At 42.0% G+C, this 21,583-nt stretch overlaps 1 protein-coding gene across 15 annotated transcripts in view; it reads right to left on the bottom strand.

The window, feature by feature from the left end:
* The window catches only part of ATL2 (atlastin GTPase 2), a 49,903-nt gene extending 36,281 nt beyond the window's left edge, over positions 1-13,622 (bottom strand). For 12 of the 15 annotated variants that reach the window (XR_004971877.1, XM_036334810.1, XM_036334812.1 and 9 more), the window contains exon 1: positions 13,483-13,622. Coding sequence is in view for 11 of the 15 variants with exons in the window: in XM_036334810.1 (XP_036190703.1) it covers positions 13,483-13,600 (118 nt within the window). In the remaining 4 variants the exon portion in view is untranslated. Of the gene's footprint in view, positions 1-8,570; positions 9,073-12,548; positions 12,572-13,482 lie in introns of those variants that run through there. The other 3 variants (XM_036334824.1, XM_036334820.1, XM_036334821.1) reach the window with 3 other exon arrangements.
* Between the last annotated feature and the right edge of the window lie 7,961 nt (positions 13,623-21,583).

The raw sequence follows: 21,583 nt of genomic DNA, 5'->3' as shown, positions 1-21,583 counted from the left end.
AAAAAAAAAAAAAAATTTTAATATGCCACAATACTATGTATTATTTAGGGAAAATATATAGACATTTTACAGAACTATTTAAAAACCAGGAAACATATATATCACTTCCAGAGAGGCTTGTATCTGTGGGGGAAAGGAAGGAGAGAGATGTTGGGAGAATCCTTCAACTACACAGTAACACTTTATTTCTCTTTTTAAAAAAAGGATTCTAAACAAACATGGCAAATATTAACAGATCTATGCAATGGGCATTTGGGCATCTATTACAGTTTCCTGTCATTTTTATAAGTTTGAAATGTTACAACTGTTTTTAATGAAGTATTTTAAACTGCTTCAGAATTTACTTTCACTGAGACTCTTATGATTCTGACTTATGCCAGGCACCGTCACAGGAAACCTCTCAACAACCCTGTGTTTTAACAATTATTCCCATTTTAGAGAGAAGGAAATGCGGATATTCAAACAAGTTTGAAATTTCTTTTTTTTGAAGATTCTACAGCTAAAAGTAGTATATGCATCAAGATTTCTACCTTGGTTTTTATATTATGCCCAAGCTGTTTCCTATACCAACCACTGTTACAGGACCAACCACTGTTCTCAGGTGGTACAGCCATAGAAAGGAGACTAAATCAGTCCTACTTTTGAATTATGCTTTTCACTTAAATCCCTGATATCAACTCATCCATTCTTTTTTTATTTTACTTTTATTTTTTTATTTTTTTATTTTTGGTTAATCCTCACCAGGATTTTTTTTTTGTATTGATTTTTTAGAGAGAGTGGAAGGTAGGGAGGGAGAGGGAGCGAGAGAAAAACATAGATCTGAGACACAATTGATTGGTTGCCTAACAAACACACCCTGACCCAGGGCGGGGAAGAACCCAGTTACATGCCCTTGTTTGGGAATCAAAAACAAGACCTTTCAATCCACAGGCCAACTCTCTAACCACTGAGACAAGCCAGCCAGGGCATCATCCATTCTTGTTGTCAGTAAAAAAATAACAAATACAGATTATTTGTAGTTTAAAGGGTTTTATTTTGTCTGGGCGAAGTGCATTGGTAAATATCTAGTATTCTAGATTTCTAGACCCTTAAAGTTCTGAGTCATACTGGATTTTGGGACAAAAACTAGAACAACTAAAATAATCAAAACTACAGATACACATAACTCTTCTCTACAGATCAACAGAAAAATATTTGCTACGGAATGGTTAATTCATCTGTAATTTAATTATACATGGGACTACAACTGAGTTACACTGTCAGTATTTAATCAGGTACAGCCACACAATAAAACTGTGAGTCCCATGCACTCTAAAGCTTAACATGTTAAACGCCTTGTCAGTCACCGGTGACTGACACTATACTTTCCATCCTGCAGACAAGACAGGCTGTGCGCTTAACGTGTTAAGAACCACCAAGGTGGCTTGTTTAGAATACAGATTCTTGTACTTCTCGTCCAGTGTTGAGACAGCTGATTAGATATGGGGTCCAGTAATCTACCTTTATAAAAACACTGCACTGAAAACCACCAAGGTAATTTTGATTCAGGGGACGATATGAACACAAGTGGAAGGTATATAAGTCTTGATTCTCTCAATAAATATTCACTGAACACCTGCTAATATGCAAATCGACCAAACAGCAGAACGACCGGTAGCTATGATGCGCACTGACCACCAGGGTGCAGATGCTCAACGCAGGAGCTGCCCCCTAGTGGCCAGTGCACTCCCACAGGGGGAGTGCCACTCAGCCAGCTCACAGCTGGCGAGCACGGTGGTAGTGGCGGTGGTATCCCCGCCTCCATGACAGCGCTAAGGATGTCCAACTGCTGGCTTAGGCCCCCTCCCCACGGGTAGCGGGCCTAAGCCGGAAATTGGACATCCCCTGAGGGCACTGGCTGGGCTGATTCCCCCCTGAGTGCATGAATTTCATGCACTGGGCCTCTAGTAATAGCATAATATCTCTATAATCTTCAAAATCACTTTGTGGGGGTAGCAATGAGTTTCCTGTTTACAAACAATCTGCAAGGACATAACATTTTAAAGTAATCAAGTAGGGATACACACCCAGGTCTTTATAATAGTCAAATCCATCATCTTCCAACTGTGCCAACCAAGCAAGTTTGTTGAATAAACTCAAAGCTGAATTCTTATGTGCTCAAGATTTTCAGAAAACTGAAAAAAGTTACCAAAAATACAATTTGTTGCCCAGGCCCATGAACCTGGAGGTCACAGTTCTATTCCCAGTCAAGGCACATGCCCGGGTTGCCAGCTTGATCCCCAATGGGGGGGGGGGGGGGGGGTGCAGGAGGCAGCCAATTGATGTTTCTTTCTCACCCATGTTTCTATCTCTCTATCCCTCTCCCTGCCTCTCTCTAAAATCAATAAAAATATATATTTTTTAAAAAGAATCAACCCGTGAATGCATAAATAAGTGAACCAACAAACCAATGTTTCTCTCTCTCAAATCATTAAAAAGTTTTTTTAAAAAAATACAACTTTTTAACAAAAAGGAGAGGGGTATATCTCTCATTTTTATAACAAATTTTGGCATACAGTTATTTTTCCCATTACTTTCTTCAAAAATTTCCTTGTCAAAACAATCATTTATACAGTCACCAATTGGGGAAACAATTCTTTTTCATTCATAAGCTTTATTGAAGGGAAAATTTTAAGTTCTAGACTTCTAAAATATAAGATGCAGAAGCATTTGGGATCTTGCTCTCTAGCATATGTCATCAGTCAGTTTTGGCTCAAATAAACTCTAAATAAATAAATAATAAAATAAAATTTTATTTGCCCATCTTTGGTAAGATATGCATATATATTTATATGTAATATAAATAAATGTGTAACTCACTAGTTCACATTCACTAACACAATGACTTATACGATGTGTCATGAGTAAGTGAGGAAGGTCCCCACCCTACGTACCTCAAGCCAGTAATTAGAGAGCAAGGCACTATGCTAGATACTAGAGATGTATAATTTGCTAATAATAATCCTAACTCCCAAGGTTTGAACACAAACAAGCATAAAAGAACAGTATAAAGAAAATGCTATATTGACTATTTAGGGTTATTAATGAAGACATCCTGGAGAAGGCTGCATCCCTCTGAGCCCTGAAAATCAGATTAAGGCTAAACTTAAAAGTTTAGGCTAAGAGTACTGGCATTACCCTGAAGAGAGCCACGGAAAATTTTGAAGCAGAGGAGTGATAAGATCAAAACTGTGTTAGAAAGATAAGGTGAAAGTGATGAGTGAGTAAGAAGTGTAATGAGAGTCTAAAAACAGAGAAATCAGATATAAGGCAACTGGAAGAGACTGAGAATAAGGTGAGAAGCACAAAGTGAGGAGGTGACAGTAAATAGAGAAAGTGATGCATGTAAGAGCTAGCTAGTTCAGCCTCCTTCTTTGGAGTAGGCAACAAATAACACTAAATTACTCCATATTTTTTATGAGACATTCTCTTTCTGATAAGCCTTTATAAAGCAACAATGCATTAAATTTCTATTTTCAAAAGTATTTTTGATACAGTGGCTACAAAGTTTTGTAACACAGGGGACAGGAATCCCAAGTCGGAGTAGGTTTCCTGGACTCAGGCAAGTAATTTAAACATTCCCTTTTTGGCCCCCCAAAATTAACTCCATAGTAAGTCAAAAGATATTAAACCCACAAAAGAGCTATTGACCTTTGGGATAACCAGTTAGGAAAGGAGTCACTAAAATTAACAACAACAATGCACACAGAACCCAGCTTAAATTTAGAATCGGGTTTTCATGACAAATCTCAAATTGGTATCTATCTGCCAAGACTCTGGAAATAAGAAGCTTAAGTTCCATTTTGCCACAACACTCTACCTCAGATGGCTTGTTAAAGCAGCAGTTTAAAAAAAAAGTGGGGGGGGGGGGGTAAAGTATACACTCAAATCCCAAACTTGGCTCAATAAAGGCAAAATTTGTAAGGAGTAAAAAGAAGGGAAAAGTACCAAAAACAAACATCTATCCAGCTAGATAAAATGTAACTAACTTGAGAAAACAAAAGGGATAAGAAAGTCAGAAATTCTCAGCATACTCTCCTTTCATCGTTTCTCTAGCATGGAAATTTTAAAGTACATGTCAGGATTCTTTTAAACTAGACCAGTGATGGCGAACCTATGACACGCGTGTCAGAGGTGACACGCGAACTCATATTTTTGGTTGATTTTTCTTTGTTAAATGGCATTTAAACATATAAAATAAATATCAAAAATATAAATCTTTGTTTTACTATGGTTGCAAATATCAAAAAATTTCTATATGTGACACGGCACCAGAGTTAAGTTAGGGTTTTTCAAAATGCTGACACGCCAAGCTCAAAAGGTTTGCCATTCCTAAAATACACCTGCTCAAAAACAGGAAGAAGGAACACATCTCCACAGTGTTTGTTTGTTTATTTTGGTTGTTGTTTTTTAAATATATTTTATTGATTTTTTACAGAGAGGGAGGGAGAGGGATAGAGTTAGAAACATCGATGAGAGAGAAACATCGATCAGCTGCCTCCTGCACACCCCCAACTGGGGATGTACCCGCAACCAAGGTACATGCCCTTGACCAGAATCCAACCTGGGACCTTTCAGTCTGCAGGCCGACGCTCTATCCACTGAGCCAAACCGGTTAGGGCTCTATAGTTCTTAAGAAGTCACATTTGGGACTGCTCAGGCAGTTTTCCTAAGAATTTTCCAGTTATTTAAATCAATTCTTTGCTCTACTGGGGTACAGGAAAACAGCCCATACTCCTCTTTTATTAAATACTAGAGGCCCGGTGCACGAAATCTGTGCACTCAGGGGGAGGGAGGGGGAGTCCTTCAGCCCTGCCTGCGTCCTCTTGCAGTGCGGGAGCCCTCAGTCGAACATCCTTAGTGCTGCCACAGAGGCCAGAGAGGCTCCAGACGCTGCACTCGCCAGTGAACCCAGCTTCTGGCTGAGCAGCGCTCCCACCAGGGGGTAGTTCCTGTTGAGGTGTCTGCCCCTGGCGGTCAGCGCACATCATAGCAACCGGTCCTTCAGCCATTCAATCAATTTGCATATTAGCCTTTTATTATATAGGAAGGTTGCTCTAACACCATTTGTTCTTTCAACTGCCTTTCTCTAATTGTTTTTAAATACTTTTTTAAGCAATCCTTTTAGAAAAAGTATTAGAAAGGAGAGACAAGTGCTTAAACTATTTTGCAAAAAGCTCTCTTACTATCTTTAGCTTTCAAACTAGTACATCCTACATTACGCTCTCTTAAGACCAACCCATTTTTCAAGGCCTGGCAAAGTCCACCCATCTCCATGAAGTCTTCCTCAACAACACTGGCACACAGTAATTTCTACTTCTGAAATTATAAACTTAATGATATACTGTAATCACAAATATGCGTAAGTTCTATTTGATCTCCCATCTACATGAAAGCTTAGAACAGGAGGCTGTTCTGCACTTTTCAACATAGGTGTTCATTACAAGCAACTGCAAAGCCCTTTTATAAGGTAGGTGTCAACTTCTAACATCAATGGGAAAAAAGCTAGCTCTTTGTCTAAATATGGTCCTCTATTGGCCTGTCCTTCTCCACTTCTTTACTCCCAAAAGAAAACTAATCCGTCCCATAAGGTTCTCCTTTACCCTGAAAAAGGGGTAACTTTCTTTGTACACTCAATACATGCCAAGTGCTTTTAAGACATTATCTTTTCATATTAAACTTTTAAAGTGGGGGTTTTTGTGTGTGTTTTTAGTTAAGGAAGCTAAAGCTTGGTTGTGGTGGTGATTTGAACCCAGCTCCTAAACTTTGGAGTCTACCACACTACTGGACACTGAAGCAGATGACCATAGATTCAATCAACTCAATCCCTATTAAAATACCAACAGCATATTTCATAGTTCTAGAACAAATACCCCCAAATTTATATGGAACCAAAACAAGCCCTGAAAAGCCTGAGCAATCGTGAGAAAGAACAACAAAGTTGGAGGGATCACAATATCTGATATCAAACTATATTACAAACCCACTGTAATCAAAACAGCCTGGTGCTGGCAGAACAGGTATATAGACCAATGGAACAAAACAGAGACCTTAGAAATTGACCCACGCCAATATGGTCAACTGATATAGACAGTGTGGGGCACATCTGTAATACTGTAAATTATAAATAAAATTTTTTTAATTAAAAAGCAAATATGAAAAGGAATTTATTGTATGCAAAAGGGCATCTATGAAAGAGTAAGAGGAACACTGAGAGATGGTCAAAGAACATACAATTAATAATTTGAATTCAGTTATCCTATTAAATTTTCAACATCGATTGTAACCAAAGATATGTAAATAAAGCAGTAAGATCTCCATTTTTACCTGTGTTGCATTTTTAAATAACGCCCACCTGTAAACAAAAGTATCTGTAAATAAGCACAAACCTAACTCTAATGGGAGACAGAATGGATACACCTTTCTGAATAGATTTACTGATGTGTGTCTTCAATCTTGAAAATATACATGCCATTTGACTCACAAATCTACTTTATAACCTATCCTAAATGTCAAGATTTATCTACACAGATGTTTAGCCAGCATTATTTACAAGAAATAACCCTACATCCAAAAAGAGGATTAGTTAAGTAGTACTACAATGCCACTTAAGAAATCATGTTGTAGAGATTTTTTTAATCACATAGGGAAATACAATATGAAATGAAAAAGTAAATTACAAAATTACAATAAGATCTTAATTTAGGAAAAATTACAAAAGGATATAAACTAAAAGATGTATACTAAAATGTCAGCAGTGTTTACCACTAGTTGATATGATTTTTACTTTCTTCCTTTTTATTTTGTGTTTTCCAAGTGTCTACAAAGATTATTGCTTTTTAAATTTAAAAAAATTAAACTTTTACAACAAGGTGTGAATTATCATATCACTGCTTTAGGTAAAGAGCTGTGGTCACAAACCCTGTTCCATCAATCACAAGTTTAGCTGTAACTTAAAGGCAGTAAATTTCTATCTTAAGCCAGAGGGAGGGGAGGGAGAGAAAGGTCTGGATAGAGGTGGACAAAGGGGGGGGAGGGGGGGGGGAAACATCTGTAATAATGTCAACAATAAAAATAAAATATTAAAAAAATTTCCATCTTAACATCCAGTTGTAAGACATTTGGCATCAGCTACAATTGTTGACCTTCCCTTGACCTTCTAGCCTAAATTTAGAATTTTTTGAAAACAATATCCAAGTACACTGTCATTTTCTTGCAATACGTAAAAAGCCTCTCAATTCTAAACAAAAACTCCACGTAGCCAGTCCATATTAACATACTTATTTTAAAATTAAAGTGCTGATGAAAAGAAAACAGCAATTTCTGAAGATCTGATTAATAACTGTCTTTTTTAAAAATCTAAGAACAAGGTTCATTTTCCAGCCAAGATTTCTCTCCTATTCAAAAAATCACCCTCCATTCTAATACAAGTGAACTTAATCCAACTTTTAATATCTCATGAATACATTCATTCAAATACAGAAAAAACAGCGTGTTTAGTGTGCCAATTTCACCCCCTTTAAAGAATTTAAGGAAGGCTTTAAAGCTTCAAAGTGCCTTCATAAATTATCTATTTAATAATCAAAAAAAGTTTAAAGACCAATAAGGTGATTATTAACTTTCTAGGAGGGGAGAAATGTTATTACTGAGTAATCCAAGCCTCCATTCTGAATCCATTCTGAAGGTCATAGGAAGTTTATAGAACTCAAAAGTAAGTCACTGGTTAAAATAACTATGTTCTAATCACTACTTGTGACTCTACTATAAATTATTATATAAAGGGGAAAATTTTTTTTATTGATTTGAGAGAGAGAAAGGAAGGGGGGAGAAAATCATCCATTTGTTGATTCTACTTATTGATGCATTCATCAGCTATTTCTTATATATGATAATAATTAGTGTGGTATTAAGTCAATCATTTTTTAGTAATTCTTGTGCATACCAGACCATCATTAGATTTTGCATGTTTACTGTTTAAAAAGCACTCTACTTGGAAACTGTCATGGCCTTAACTAAAAAATGAATTCATATTGAATCTTGTAATTGAAATAAGCAATTTCAGAAGACTATTTTGCCACATGAAGTGATCCTCTAAAATGCAAGTTTATTAAAATGACAGAAGTATGGATGTTTATTTTTATCTTATAAAAAACTAAACAAGGGCCTTTCAAGTCACCTATTTTACAAATTAATTTTTCAAAGTCTCCTCTTAGATAACCACAAATTATAGTAATAACTACCATCAATAGAATGTTTTCCATTGGGTTAAGCATTTTTATCACATTTAACACTCACAATACCCTAATCATGAACACATTATCACCATTTTATACATAAAGTTAAAAATTTACCTACCACTCTTGTCCAAACTAAACCTCTGTCCACATTACAGAAAAAAAATTACAAGAGACTTTCTGGTTGCAAATAAACACATATAAATAATAGCACAAGTTGTCAAATTGGCATTTCCTTACATATCTATTACTGTGTCTTAAGCACAGACAACTTTACAATTTATAAAACGCTTGTACCCTGTCATCTCATTTGTTTCCCATAGCAGCCCTGTTAGGGGATTATCATCACTCCCATATGTCATAGGCTTCGAGGACCAGAGAGTTGAAGTGAAGTCACTCAGGTTTGGATTCCTCCTCCTTTTTCCATACACCATCTTTCTTCTCTATGGTTAAAGAAACATAACCCCCACAATCTGCATATTATGCAATAAAAAGATGAATGTATGAGAGATCTAGATAAGCAACTTTCATCAGTTACATTCTTCACCAAGTTCAGAGAGTTACTGGTTATTTTGATGCCAACCATAGAAATACAAATTATGTAAGTAAATTTTGTTAAGTTGGCACATTAGCAAGGGAATCCCCTAGATTCTACTTGTATTGGCCAGAAGACTAAACCCAAAGTCAGTGAGAAGTACAAACTATCTCCTTGTGTAAAAACAGGATGTATACACTAGTCCAGCCGTGGGCAAACTACGGCCCGTGGGCCGTTGAAATGAATAAAACTATTGAAATAAAAGACCGTACCCTTTTATGTAATGATGTTTACTTTGAATTTATATTAGTTCACACAAACACTCCATCCATGCTTTTGTTCCAGCCCTCCGGTCCAGTTTAAGAACCCATTGTGGAGTCAAAAAGTTTGCCCACCCCTGCACTAGTCTTTCATGACTTAACAGTTGTTTCAAATAGACATCTGCCCATAAAATCAACTACCTTATAGCCATTTGCTCCGGAGTGGGTACTGAGTGTGTCTTCCTATATACACACATTTCTACTCAAGTTTAGCAAATATGTGTACACCCAAACACACAGAGTTGTGGTTAGTAATAACTGGAAAAATCATTTTTAAAATACAGTAGTTATCTTGGCTCTGCATTTATGAAGACTTCGTGCTTCTCAATGTGCACAAGCAAAATTGTTCTATTTAATTACTTCTACTTCTTTCTACAATATCTACCATTACCCTTTCTACTTTAAAATTTCCCACTCCTGCCCTGGCCAGTGTGGTTCCGTTAGTTGGAGCATTGTCCTGTAAACCAAAAGGTCGTGGGTTCAATTCCCAGTCATGGCATATACATAGGTTGAGGGTTCGATTCCTGGTTGGGGCAAATACTGTCCAATTGATGTTTCTCTCTCTCTCTCTTGCTCTCTCCTTCCCTCTCTAAAGTCAATAAACATAACCTCAGATGAGGACTTTTTAAAAAAAAATTTTTAATTTCCCACTTCACTTAGTGACTTGCCCCATCTTTACTTTTTTTTTCTAATCCCCACCCAAGGATATGTTTTGAGAGAGAGAGAGAGAGAGAGAGAGAGAGAGAGAGAGAGAGAGAGAGAGAGGAAGAAAGAAAGAAAGGAAGAAAGAAAGAAAGAAAGAAAGAAAGAAAGAAAGAAAGAAAGAAAGAAAGAAAGAAAGAAAGAAAGAAAGACATCGATGTGAGAAATGAGAAACATCAATCAATTCAAACCTGCAACCTCGGATGTGCCGTGACCGGAAATTGAATCTGTAACCTTTTGGTGTACCAGCTGACACTCCAGCCAACTGAGCCACCCATTACTTTTTAACAACCCTATCTTCTCATTGGTATGATAACAGACTTCAAAGTTTTACCCAGTCATCTCTAATTGTGACAATTTCCAATGAAGAAAGGCCTCCTACTTTCTCTAAGTAAGAGGGCCTCTGAGTAGTTTCTGTGACAAGTCACAATCATTCCCTCTAATAGGGAAACTTAATTCCCTCACAGAAAGATTTTCAAAGAAAATAAAATCAAAGCCAGATGTTTAAAGTACTTTATGAAGTAACAAGTATTATCCTATTGCCATCGTATTTTCAGGTTAATGGGGTTTTTTTCTGCTAGCCATTTTTAAAGCTATCAGAGAAAGCCGTCAACCAGAGTCTTCTGTACTAAGGATGCTAAGAGTAAAGGATCGGAAGAAACTTACATGAGTAATGAATTCATTGGGGAATCAAGTTCAATTACTTTATATTCCCAACTATCTTCCTTAAGTTAAATAATGTCCGGAAAGTTTGTAAACACACTTGAACTTTGAAATTCCAAAATGGTTATAGAGACTACAGTACTATTACACTTTTTAAAAGAAAAGAAAAAAAAGGCTGTTTCTCAGCACCCACCCCAGGGAAAACCTCCTTTGGTAAAGCTGTAAATGACCATTACAAAAGTTTAACTTTTATTCCCACCCCTTACATTTCTAGCTCTTACATTTGAGAGCCTGCCTGCTAAATGGCTTTGCTTACAATTTTATGTCAAACAGGTCTTCACTGGGGCACAATTTTTTTTATGTATACTGCTACTAAGTGTTGCAATTTTTAAAACATGTTTTGCCCCACAGGCCTGCTCAGTGGTTGAGTGTCTACCTAGGAACCTAGGTCAGGGTTCAATTCCTGGTCAGGGCACATGCTCAGTTTTCTGGCTCGATTCCCAGTGTGGGGCGTGTAGGAGGCAGCCAATCGATGATTCTCTCTCATCACTGACGTTTCTATATCTCTCTCACCCTTTCCCTTCCTCTCTGAAATCAATAAAAATATATTTTTAAAAATAAAAATAATAAAGCCATGTCTTAGAACTACAGGATCAAACTAGATGACAGTCTTCCAGGCAGCAGCTTACTATCAGACAGATGGAAAAATCACAATTTTGGAAAAATTCTAACAATTTCAAGAAATTATTTTTACTTGTGAATATTCAAAAACTTTATCCTAAAGTTACAAAACAGTAGCAAATGAAAAAGGAATTCCAAAATAGGTGCACTCTAATTAAGGCCAGAATAATCTCATTTTAAACTTGTTCCTTATAATAAATCACTCTAAGACAGTTCCTTCCTTCCCCAAAAAAATAATTTCAAAGGATTTCCAAACTTGACTAATTAGGTTTAATCACATCTACATACATCCTATCATCCTACAAAGTCATTAAAATATGAGTGTTAATGCTTTATAAAGATCCTACACTTCCTAAAAAAGAGTAAGCATTTCTCTTAAAAGAGACACGAAGCACCTTCCCAAGACTGAACTACTGGAGTTGCACCTGACTCACCCCAACTTAGCTCTTCAACTTTACTCATCCAGAAAGCAGAGGGAGACAAAGAGTTTCTACAGTCAAAAACAAATGAGTCCCTATTCATTCGCCTGTTTGCTCCTCCTTTCAACACAAATCTTAACAAGTTATTTGGTTTCTAATGTAGTAATGGGTGACTCAGAGCAAATGAGCAGGGAGAGGGACTGTTTTAGGCGATCATTTGCTAGGAATGGCTATCAAGTGAAGGCTAACTCTAGAAGAAGAAGAGAGAAAAAGACTACAATCTGTGAGCAGCAGACTGAGCATTTAATAAATGGTGAGCGTGTTTGTCCAGTTTTAAGGATCCCATCTCTTCTCAGTGTACCACAGCATAAGAACGATGTTCATGGCCACAACTGAGTAAACACTTACGCTTCTGATTAGACGAGTACACAGAGAAACAGATATACAGATAGACACACACACCCCTTAGGGTCCAAAAGCGCTAAATTAACCAATCCATCTGCAATGCCAATTACTTGAGAATCCCAACCAGAAGAGCTCTAGGACAAAACTTCCTTTTATTTATTTATTTTTCCCGTGTAAACAGTTCTGCCATGTGCTTTGGTTGGCAGGTAATACTAAAATAAGCTTTATTTCCTGGTTTTTTTCCCCTTACCAAATCTCTACCATCTGGCATCACCTCCGACACGTCCCAGGGCTACCGTGAATACAGAAGTGTATTTCCCAGAAACTTTTCTATTTAAGTGAGCCTTCATCGTTACTATTTTATCAAAATGTTTTACATTTCATCTCACACACACACACAAAAAAAAAATCTTAAATCAGATTCTGGGAAGAGAGAACTCTGAAAATCGCGAGTTCATATTTAGTGCAGTTAACAAACTCTTAACCTTATGCCATGGCCGGACTGCCCTCACTGCAAGCTTTTACGATTTATATAAAAGCCTTTAAGTACCATCAAAATTCCCAGACCGAACTCCATGTCTTCAGCTCACGCTACGGTGGAAGAGCAAATGCTGACCTCCTAAAAAGAGGGGTGCTGTCGGTGAGAGGGGCGCAGCGCCCCGCGTCTCGGGGGGCAGGGGCGTTGCTCGCACTCGCGGTGGTAACAGCAGCTCAGCAGAACCCGGGAGCCAGGGGTCAGGTGACCTCGCACCGGACACGCTCCGTCGGAGGGTCTGAGCGGCTGACGCGGGCCCCAGTTTGACAACCAAGTCTGGACTCGCACCCTGGCCACGCGCCGCCGCGCCCAGGGGTGCAGGGGCCGAGGGGCCCGGGCACGCGAGCGCCGGGCGCAGCCTGACCCACGGGCGGCGCTTCCCTCCGGGAAGGTGCCCGGAGAGCGTCCCGACCCGGCAGCGAGGCGTCCGCTCCCCGCGCGCGCTCCTCCTCCGCGGGGCCGGGCCCGTCCCTCCCGGGTCACCCGGCCGCCCGTTCCGCACGCGGGACACGGCAGCGAGCGCCCGCGGGTGACAGGTCGCCCCGCCGCGCCCCGACCTCTCCGGGACCCAGCCCCGCCGCCGCCCGCCCCGCGCCCGGGTCCTCGGCCCCGGCTCAAGGCCGCCCCCTCGGGTCGGGGCGGACGCGGCGGCAGCCACGCGGCGGGCAGGGGGCCGGGCCGGGCGCAGACGCGCGCCTCCCGAGCACCGACAGCTGCGGGAGCTGCGGCCGCCGGGCGCCCTTTCAGGCCGCGCGCGGCGGGAGCGCGGGGCGCGGCGGGGGTAGGCCCGGCAGCGCGACAGCCCGGCTGCCCGGCGCGGCGACGGGAGGAGAGCCGAGCGGCCGCGGCCACGGCCACGACCCCGCCGCCTGCAGCGGGAACCCGCGCGCCCGAGCGGCCCGCGCCCGCCCCCCGGCCGGACCCCGCGGCCTCCGCCCGCCGCCCGTACCTAGCGAGGTCGTGGACGAGACGTGGTTAACCTCGGTGCCGGGGTCGCTGGTCCGCCGCCGGCGCCGCAGCTCCAGGTGCGGCTGCTGCCTCCGCGCCACCTCCTCCCCCTCCGCCATCTTGTACCGATTTAAAATTAACTCCCCACTGACGTCAAACGGCGCCGCCGCTTTATCAACCTCCCGGGAGCCGGCGGGTCCTAGCGCCGCCCTCCGCCTCGCCTCCCGGTCCGCCCCACGCCCTCCCGCCACGCCCCTCGGCGCCCTGGCTCCGCCCCCGCTCCGCGGGCCGGGCGGGGGTTTGCCTCGCCTTTCCCTTCTGGGAGGAATTGGGCGGCGCCCCCAGCGCCCGGTCTCACCTCCCCGCAGCCCGGGGATCTGTGTCCACCCCCTTAGCCCTGGGCTGCAAGAAACCCAGGAGGCATCTCCTTGGGACCAAGTCCCTCCTCCCCAATTCCCTAAACCCATTCTCTTGACAGCTTTTCTCCATAATCTTGGGAGCCCTGCACGTGAGGTTGCTTCCCCACTCCTTTCCTTCTCACCTTTTCATCATCCCTCCTCCTCCACAGCTATTCCCCTCCTCCCTCCCTGCCACCCCGCCCTCACCCCCAGCGATTGCTTGCGCCCTGCTTTCCCTTTTGATTCCCCCACACCCTCCAAACCCCCCATACACACACACACACACACACACACACACACACACACACACACACACGTCCCTGATGTTGCTTCCCCTCCACACACCATCCTATGGTTCCTTTGCAATACCTCCATTTACTTGTAAGACCCTCCCCTATCTTCTTAAGTGTGCATACCCTTGCCCTCCAGCCGCTAGCACCTTGCAGGGGCAAGCCCAAAAGCTCTCCAACCAGAAAATGAATTTTAGCAGATCCGAGTGATGAACTTTCTTGTAGGGATCCAATGACTTCCTGTAAAAAGTTCGGGTCACTTTTTAAAATAGTCTGTGGGCCCTGGCCGGGTAGCTCAGTTGGTTGGCACATCCTCCCAATAAGCCAAGGTTGTGGGTCTGATCCCTGGTCAGGGCACATCCAAGAATCAACAGATGAATGCATAAATAAGTGGATCAACAAACAGATGTTTCTCTCTCTCTCTCAAATCAATCAATAAATAAACAACTTTTAAAATAGCCTGTGGAGCAGGGGTCCTCAAACTTTTTAAACAGCGGGCCAGTTCACTGTCCCTCAGACCGTTGGAGGGCCGGACTATAGTTAAAAAAAAAAAAAACTATGAACAAATTCCTATGCACACAGCGGCGGCAAAAACACCCGGCGGGCCGGATAAATGTTTTTGGCGGGCCTCATGTGGCCCTCGGGCCCATAGTTTGAGGACCCCTGCATGGAGGCTTCTGTGATACATGGTCCCTATTCTTTTGCAGTTGCATATCCGCAGTTGCATTAGAAATTCCTTTTCTCTGGTGGTTGCCAGAGGGGGTTCGGGTGGGGGAGACTGGATGAAAAGGATTAAGAAGTACAAATTGGTAGTTACAAAATAGTCATGGGATATAACGTACAGCATAGGGAGCCTAGTCAATAATATTGTAATAATTCTGTATGGTGCCAGGTGGGTACTGGAAATATCAGAGGGAACACTTTGTAAAATATATTATTATCTAACCACTATGCTGTACACCTGAAACTAATACAAAGTAATATTGAATACAAATAGTAATTGAAAAATAAAATTAGCCTCCCCCCGCCCTTTCTCCATGCACAAAATAAAGGCCATTTGCGGATACAAAGGCCATTTGTAAGCCAGGAAGCTAGCCCTCACTAGAAATCCACCCTGAGGCACTTTCATCTTGGACTTCTTATGTCCAGAAATGTGAGAAAATGTATATATATTTGGGGAGAGAGAGAGAGAGAAACATCGACCTGCCATTCCACTCATTTGTGCATTCATTGGTTGCTTCTTGTATGTGCCCTGCCCGGGGATCAAACCTGCAACCTCGGTGCATGGGGACTATGCTCTAACAAACTGAGCAAGCCAGCCAGGACAGAAAATGTCTCTTGTTGAAGCCATTCCATCTGTGGTATTTAGTTATGGCAGCCAGAGCTGACTAATAAAGGGTGCCTCATTAGTGGGCAACTGAAGTGTAATTTTGCTGGGAAACTCTGGGGATTGGTACACCTAAGGTTTCTTTCTTTTCTTTTCTTTTTAAGGTTTGTTTCTAACCAAGGGATGAAGAAGCTAGAATGTCTGCACATCAACTCATAACAGATATAGCTAATGACTGCTCCCGTGAGTCATTAATTTCTCCAGACATCTAGATACAAAGTGGCTTCCTGCAGTTTAAGGCAGAAAGGAAACCCCGGGAACACATGCAGACACAGCCGCTGGAAACGTGGTGCTGTTTGGTGAGAGTACTGACTGAGGTCTGAGGCCTTTGAAGCTGAATGTAATATACTTACTCCAAGGCAGTTTCGGGAGCTGTACAGGCTATCTGACCTTATTCAAATCAGCATCTACCTTTCCCTGCATCCTTCCCCCGACCGTTTCACCTAAACACAGCAACCTGTCACCAGGGCATGCGGTATGTGTCTGTTCCTCAGTCACACCAACGTTCTAACAGTCAATTTCTGCAAAAGCCCTTCATACAAACTTGGAAAATCAAATACAGAACTCTATAAAGTAAAAGGGAAAAAAAATTAAGAAATTCCTTTTCTCGCCCAGACGCGGTAGCTCAGTGGCTGAGCGTTGACCTATGAACCAGGAGGTCACGGTTTGAATCCTGGTCGGAGCATATGCCCGGGGTTGGGGGCTCGATCCCCACTCATGAAGGAGGCAGCTGATCAGTGATTCTCTCTCATCACTGATGTTTCTATCTCCCTTTCCCTCTCCCTTCCTCTCTGAAATCAATAAAGATATATTTTTTAAAAAGAAAAAAAATTCCTTTTCTCTGGTAAAGACAGGTAGGTAGACAGGTGTCCAAATCACTGTCTTGTCCAGGATTTCTCACAAATCTACAACTCACAGCCTTCATCCTGCATGATCTCTAGAAAAGCATTGGCGTCATCGAAGCTTGCAGCGGCCCCTTCTACAGGTATTTTGTAGGGCTGCTTCAAAACGCACCTGTTTCTGTCTTTATGGAAAGGGGTTTGGAGCTCCTCCTGGACTTTCTAACTCCCTGCATCCTGGTTCAGTGCCTCTGGGGCAGCCTAAGCCCCAAGCCATAAATCGTGCTTGACGATGGATTTCCTCTCATAATTTCCCCATGCGGCATCTATTTATTGCCCACAGTCTGCTTTATGCAAGGCATCATCTTGGGCATGAGAGAAGATGCAAAGATGAGTGATTCTGCTGTCAAAGAATTAACTCCCGGTTAGAATTAGTAGACAATTTAGCACTGAATGCGCCTCATCAGGGACACCTCCTCCCCAGAGAGATGGCCAGTTGGTGTCCTCACTGGTGTCCTTTCTACGACAGTAGTCCCTCCCTGATCCGCAGGAGGAGTCCCTTCCAAGATCCCCAGCAGACGCCTGGAACTGTGGACAGTAATGAACCCAATATTTACTATGTTTCTTCCTATACATACACATACCTACAATAAAGTTTAACTTATAAAATAGGCACAGTAAGATATAAACAACAACAACAAGAAAATAGAAGTTATAACAATATACTGTAATAAAAGTTACATGAATAGCCATTGTTAAGTAAAGTAAGAGTTACTTGCACACAAGTACTGCAATACCTCGACAGTCAAGTTGATGACCTAGTCCTAAACCACTACTACGAAGTGACTAGCAGGACCGCATGAGATTTCATCACAATCTTCAGAAGGGCATGCAAATTAAAACATAAATTGTTTATTTCCAGAATTTTTTTATTTAATATTTTCAGCCCATCTTGGACTCCAGGTAACTGAAACTGTCGAAAGTGCACTGCAAATAAGAGAGGACACTGTGTTGTTGGTTTGATTCCCAGTCATGGCACAAGCCCAGATTGTGGGCTCAATCCCCAGGGGGTGGGGGTGTGCTGGAGGCAGCCAATCAATGTTCCACTCTCACATCCATGTTTCTCTTTCTCTCTCCCTCTCCCTTCCTCTCTAAAAAATCACTATATATATATATATATTTTTTTTTTAAAAGGTTAAATAATTTGGTAAGGCCACATGACTAGTAAATTAAGAAGCTGAGACTTAAATGCAATTCTGTCTGCTGCCAGAGTCCATGTTTTCAACCATGTATCTCTGGAAAACACACTGGTCTTGAGGCGAGGCACTGAAAACTCTGTAATCATCTATAATAATAAAAGTGTAATATGGTAATTAGGCCAGACAGCTGAACGACCTTCCGGATGTCATTCTGGACGTCCTTCTGGATGAAGCAGAGGCAGTTAGGGGCGATCAGGCAGGCAGGTGAGCGGTTAGCAGTGATCAGGCAAGCAGGTGAGTGGTTAGAAGCCAGCAGTCCCGGACTGTGAGAGGGATGTCCCACAACTGGTTTAGGCCCTATCCCTGCATCCCCCAACAGGTCCCGGATTGTGAGAGGATGCAGGCTGGGCTGAGGGACACCCTCCCATGCATGAATTTCATGCACCGGGCCTCTAGTATAATCATAACAACCATTTGCATAGATGACTGAGTGTCCATGGGTTTGTTCCAGAGAGCTGGAGTGGAGGTGAACACACTCAAGTCCAGGACAAGGGCGCCATGAGCACCGTGACAAGATTCCATGGGAGCACCTGCTTGAGTGATCGACTTCTCCGGAATTCACAGGTATCTTGCAGTCCCTAGAATCATTTTGTAGTGGGAGCAACAGAAATCCAAATTTGTGAACTGGACTTGCTTGAGCGTGTTTCAAAATGTAGGTAGAGACTGGGTTTTAACTTAAGGTCAGAATACAAAAGAATGCTGGCAGGAACTCTTTGGCAACTATGTCATAGTCTATAACACTGTCTCAAAAATAACCATGAAGAAGTGAATGTAGCCACCAGGAAACAGAAACTGTGCTTGTCGCTTGCAGCAAACACTGCTGTGTGCTTTCATCTCCTCTGAGAAACAGAGCCTTGAATGACATCCACCCCAGACAGCCTATCTGGACACACCCCGTGTCCCCCCATCCCTGCCCTGCCCTCAGGAATGCCTTTGAAGTCAGTGGGAAATCTGTGTTTCACAGGAGGAACTGTGTATCTCTTTTAAGATTAGGACAACATCTCACTGTCCTAATTACAATCAAGGTATTTTATTTGTACCTAGAGAGCAGCCAAATCTTTCCTTCTCACACCCAAGCTGAATTCCGAACTCCCCAAAACTGAGTGGCTAGTGGGCAGGCAAAACACTCCACCTTGGCAATGCCCTTAGAATTGATTGTCCTTGTGGTAACCTGTGCAATCCTTGGATTCACTGCCACGAGCATAGTTTCATCATTATATTTTGACGGTTAAATCTGCACCTCATCTCAAACACTTCCCCCGGCCCCTCGCCATTTCTCCCCTCCCTCAATATTCTTGGGGTCTGTCCTCAAAAATTAATGTTTAGAATGTGAGTCCCTTCTTTCTATTTCCCATAGCAGTTCTTCGCTCAAGCTGAGATATCGGTGGGCAATGCCACTGCCACCAGATCTGCCTGGCAAATATTTATCTTTCAGGCTTCTCCCTTTGTTTGAACTGTACTTCAAGCTTGTCTTGATCACCACCCAAGAAAGTGAGATGTCATAAGATGTAATGAAATGATTGTGTTTTAAGGCATTCTGGTTTGAGGTAATTTGTTGTAGGATAGCAATAAGTAACCAGAATGCGTGCACATGGTGCGATATCAATGTATAAACACGTACACGTGGTAAAAGTGTAAACAAACACAGAGCAATAACAAACACTGAATTCAGGAGAGTGGTTCTCACTCGCTGGCGAAGTTACTTGTTTGCTTCTGCTGTCAAGAGCAGTGGCTCTTAATTTTTGTTGTTGCGGTTTTGTTTCATTTACAAGCCATGCAAATGACAAATGGCATTTGGGTGCAGGATATGTTGCCATAGGCACACCCAAATATCCACTGGTGGCCACTGTAAATTAGACTATTGGCCACGCAGCCCCTTTCACGAGCAGATCCAGGATGCGTGGGGCCTCAAGCAGGTACAAATTTGGGGAACTGCCTTAAGAAAGCAAATTATGAATCACAATTGGACGTGCAAGTAAATATTTATTTAGAATGAGAAAACAAACCCCCACGTCACAAATTTTATAAAGTTAATACCACAACTTACAGAAAAATTGTATTTTTATTGATTAAGTTCATGGCCTACCTCTCTAATACCTTATGTCTGACTTTTTTGGCTGCATAGTCTTTGGCTCTTTATGTTACTCCATTTGGGGATGTCATTTTCTGAAGAGAAAATAGGCAGGTGATTTAGTGTTTCTCTCCAACACAGTTAACACAGTGTTTATTTACTGAGAGCTTCAACGTCTCTTTCAGCTTCACAGCATGTAAATGTTTAGGATTATTGTCAAATTTTGGGAAAAATCTCTATCAGGTCTCTTTCATGTAGGAACCTCAGATTGCAAGACACATCAAGTTTGCTTTTTTTTTTTTTTTTTTTTTTGGTTGCTTGGTTGTTGGTGTTATTTTTTAGTTGAATTTATTGGGGGGGGGGTGACATTGGTTAATAAAATTATACAGGTTTCAGGTGTACATCTGTATATTATATTGTGTGTTCACCACCCAAAGTATATCCTTCCATTTATCCACCCTTTACCCTCTTTACCTCCACTACCCACCTTTCCCTCTGTAATCACCATACTATTGTCTGTGCCTATGAATTTTGGGGTTGTTGTTATTTTTGTTTGTTTGTTTTTTGCTTAGTCCCTTCACTTGTTTCACCGAGGCCCCCAACCTCCCTCCCTTCTAACAGCTGTCAGTCTGTTCTCTGTATCAATTAGTCTGTTTCTGTTTGTCAGTTTATTTTGTTCATTAGATTCCACATGTGAGTGACATCATGTGATACTTGTCTTTCTCTGACTGGCTTATTTCACTTAGCGTAATGCTCTCCAGGTCCATCCATACCATCACAAAAGGTAAGATTTCCCTTTTTTTTTTTTTTTTACGGCCAAGTAGTATTTCATTGTGTAAATGTATCACAGCTTTTTTTATCCACACATCTACCGATGGACACTTGGGCTGCTTTCAAATCTTGGCTATTGTAAATAATGCTGCATCAAGTTTTCTTTTCAGTGGCTAATCTGAAATACCCTTTGACCTGAAAACGCATGGGGTGTTTATAGTTGTACTAGTATATGCTGCAATTTGCAGTAGAGGTCTTAACATTTTAAATCATCATTGATGAAGCACAAAATCCTTTTTGTACAGTTTTATCCATCTAATGATTGGGAAGAGTTTTCCAGAGACTAGTTCCTATCTCCATACTTTTCAAATGTTCTTTTTCCCCCAGGCACCCCATGCACACTGTTGGTCTGAAGACTGCAGGGCACTTTTACTTCTGATTTTCCATATGTTCCTATCACCTTTGAGTCTGAGAACACAGGAATAAAGAGACAAGAGTGCATGCATCCTGGTCAGCCCCTTCAGGGCTTAAACTCAGGAAGCTGGTGCTCAATGGATTGAAGGGAAACAGAAAGCAGAGGGCAGTTTGAGCCCCTCTCCCCCGGTTGGAATTCAGGGAGGGAACTGCTCCACAGAGTGACCTAGTGCCTTCAAAAGAAATCGTCACAACAAACTAAAAACAATGGTGCATGGGGTCCTGTGGGAGTGGGTCTTTTATCCCTTCTGAGCTCCGTGGGGGTCACTGCACACACCATGGAGGACTAGGGAGGTAGCTGAGTTGAGAAGCAGAGGTCATCATTGTGAGTACAGTGTTCAGCCTAAGGCAGGAATCGATGGAGGTCGTAGGTGAGAATCAGACAGTTGACCTGATTCACACACACAAAAAAAGTGCTGGGTCCCAGACATGCCAAAGAGCAATGCGCAGGCAAGTCAGATCTAACTCCACAGAAGAGTGCAAGGTGCCTGGGGTCCAGATTAGCCAGAGCACCTCACCACGGAGCCCAGCCAGACTCCACACAAGCGCCCTGGATCCAGCTATGTGTCCCAAGCCCCCCGCCAGTCACCCATGCAAGCTTCCCGCTTTGTCT

The sequence above is a fragment of the Myotis myotis genome, unplaced genomic scaffold, assembly GCF_014108235.1.
Source record: "Myotis myotis isolate mMyoMyo1 unplaced genomic scaffold, mMyoMyo1.p scaffold_m19_p_14, whole genome shotgun sequence".
Taxonomy (NCBI): domain Eukaryota; kingdom Metazoa; phylum Chordata; class Mammalia; order Chiroptera; family Vespertilionidae; genus Myotis; species Myotis myotis.
This window is presented reverse-complemented; position numbering and strand designations above follow the sequence as displayed.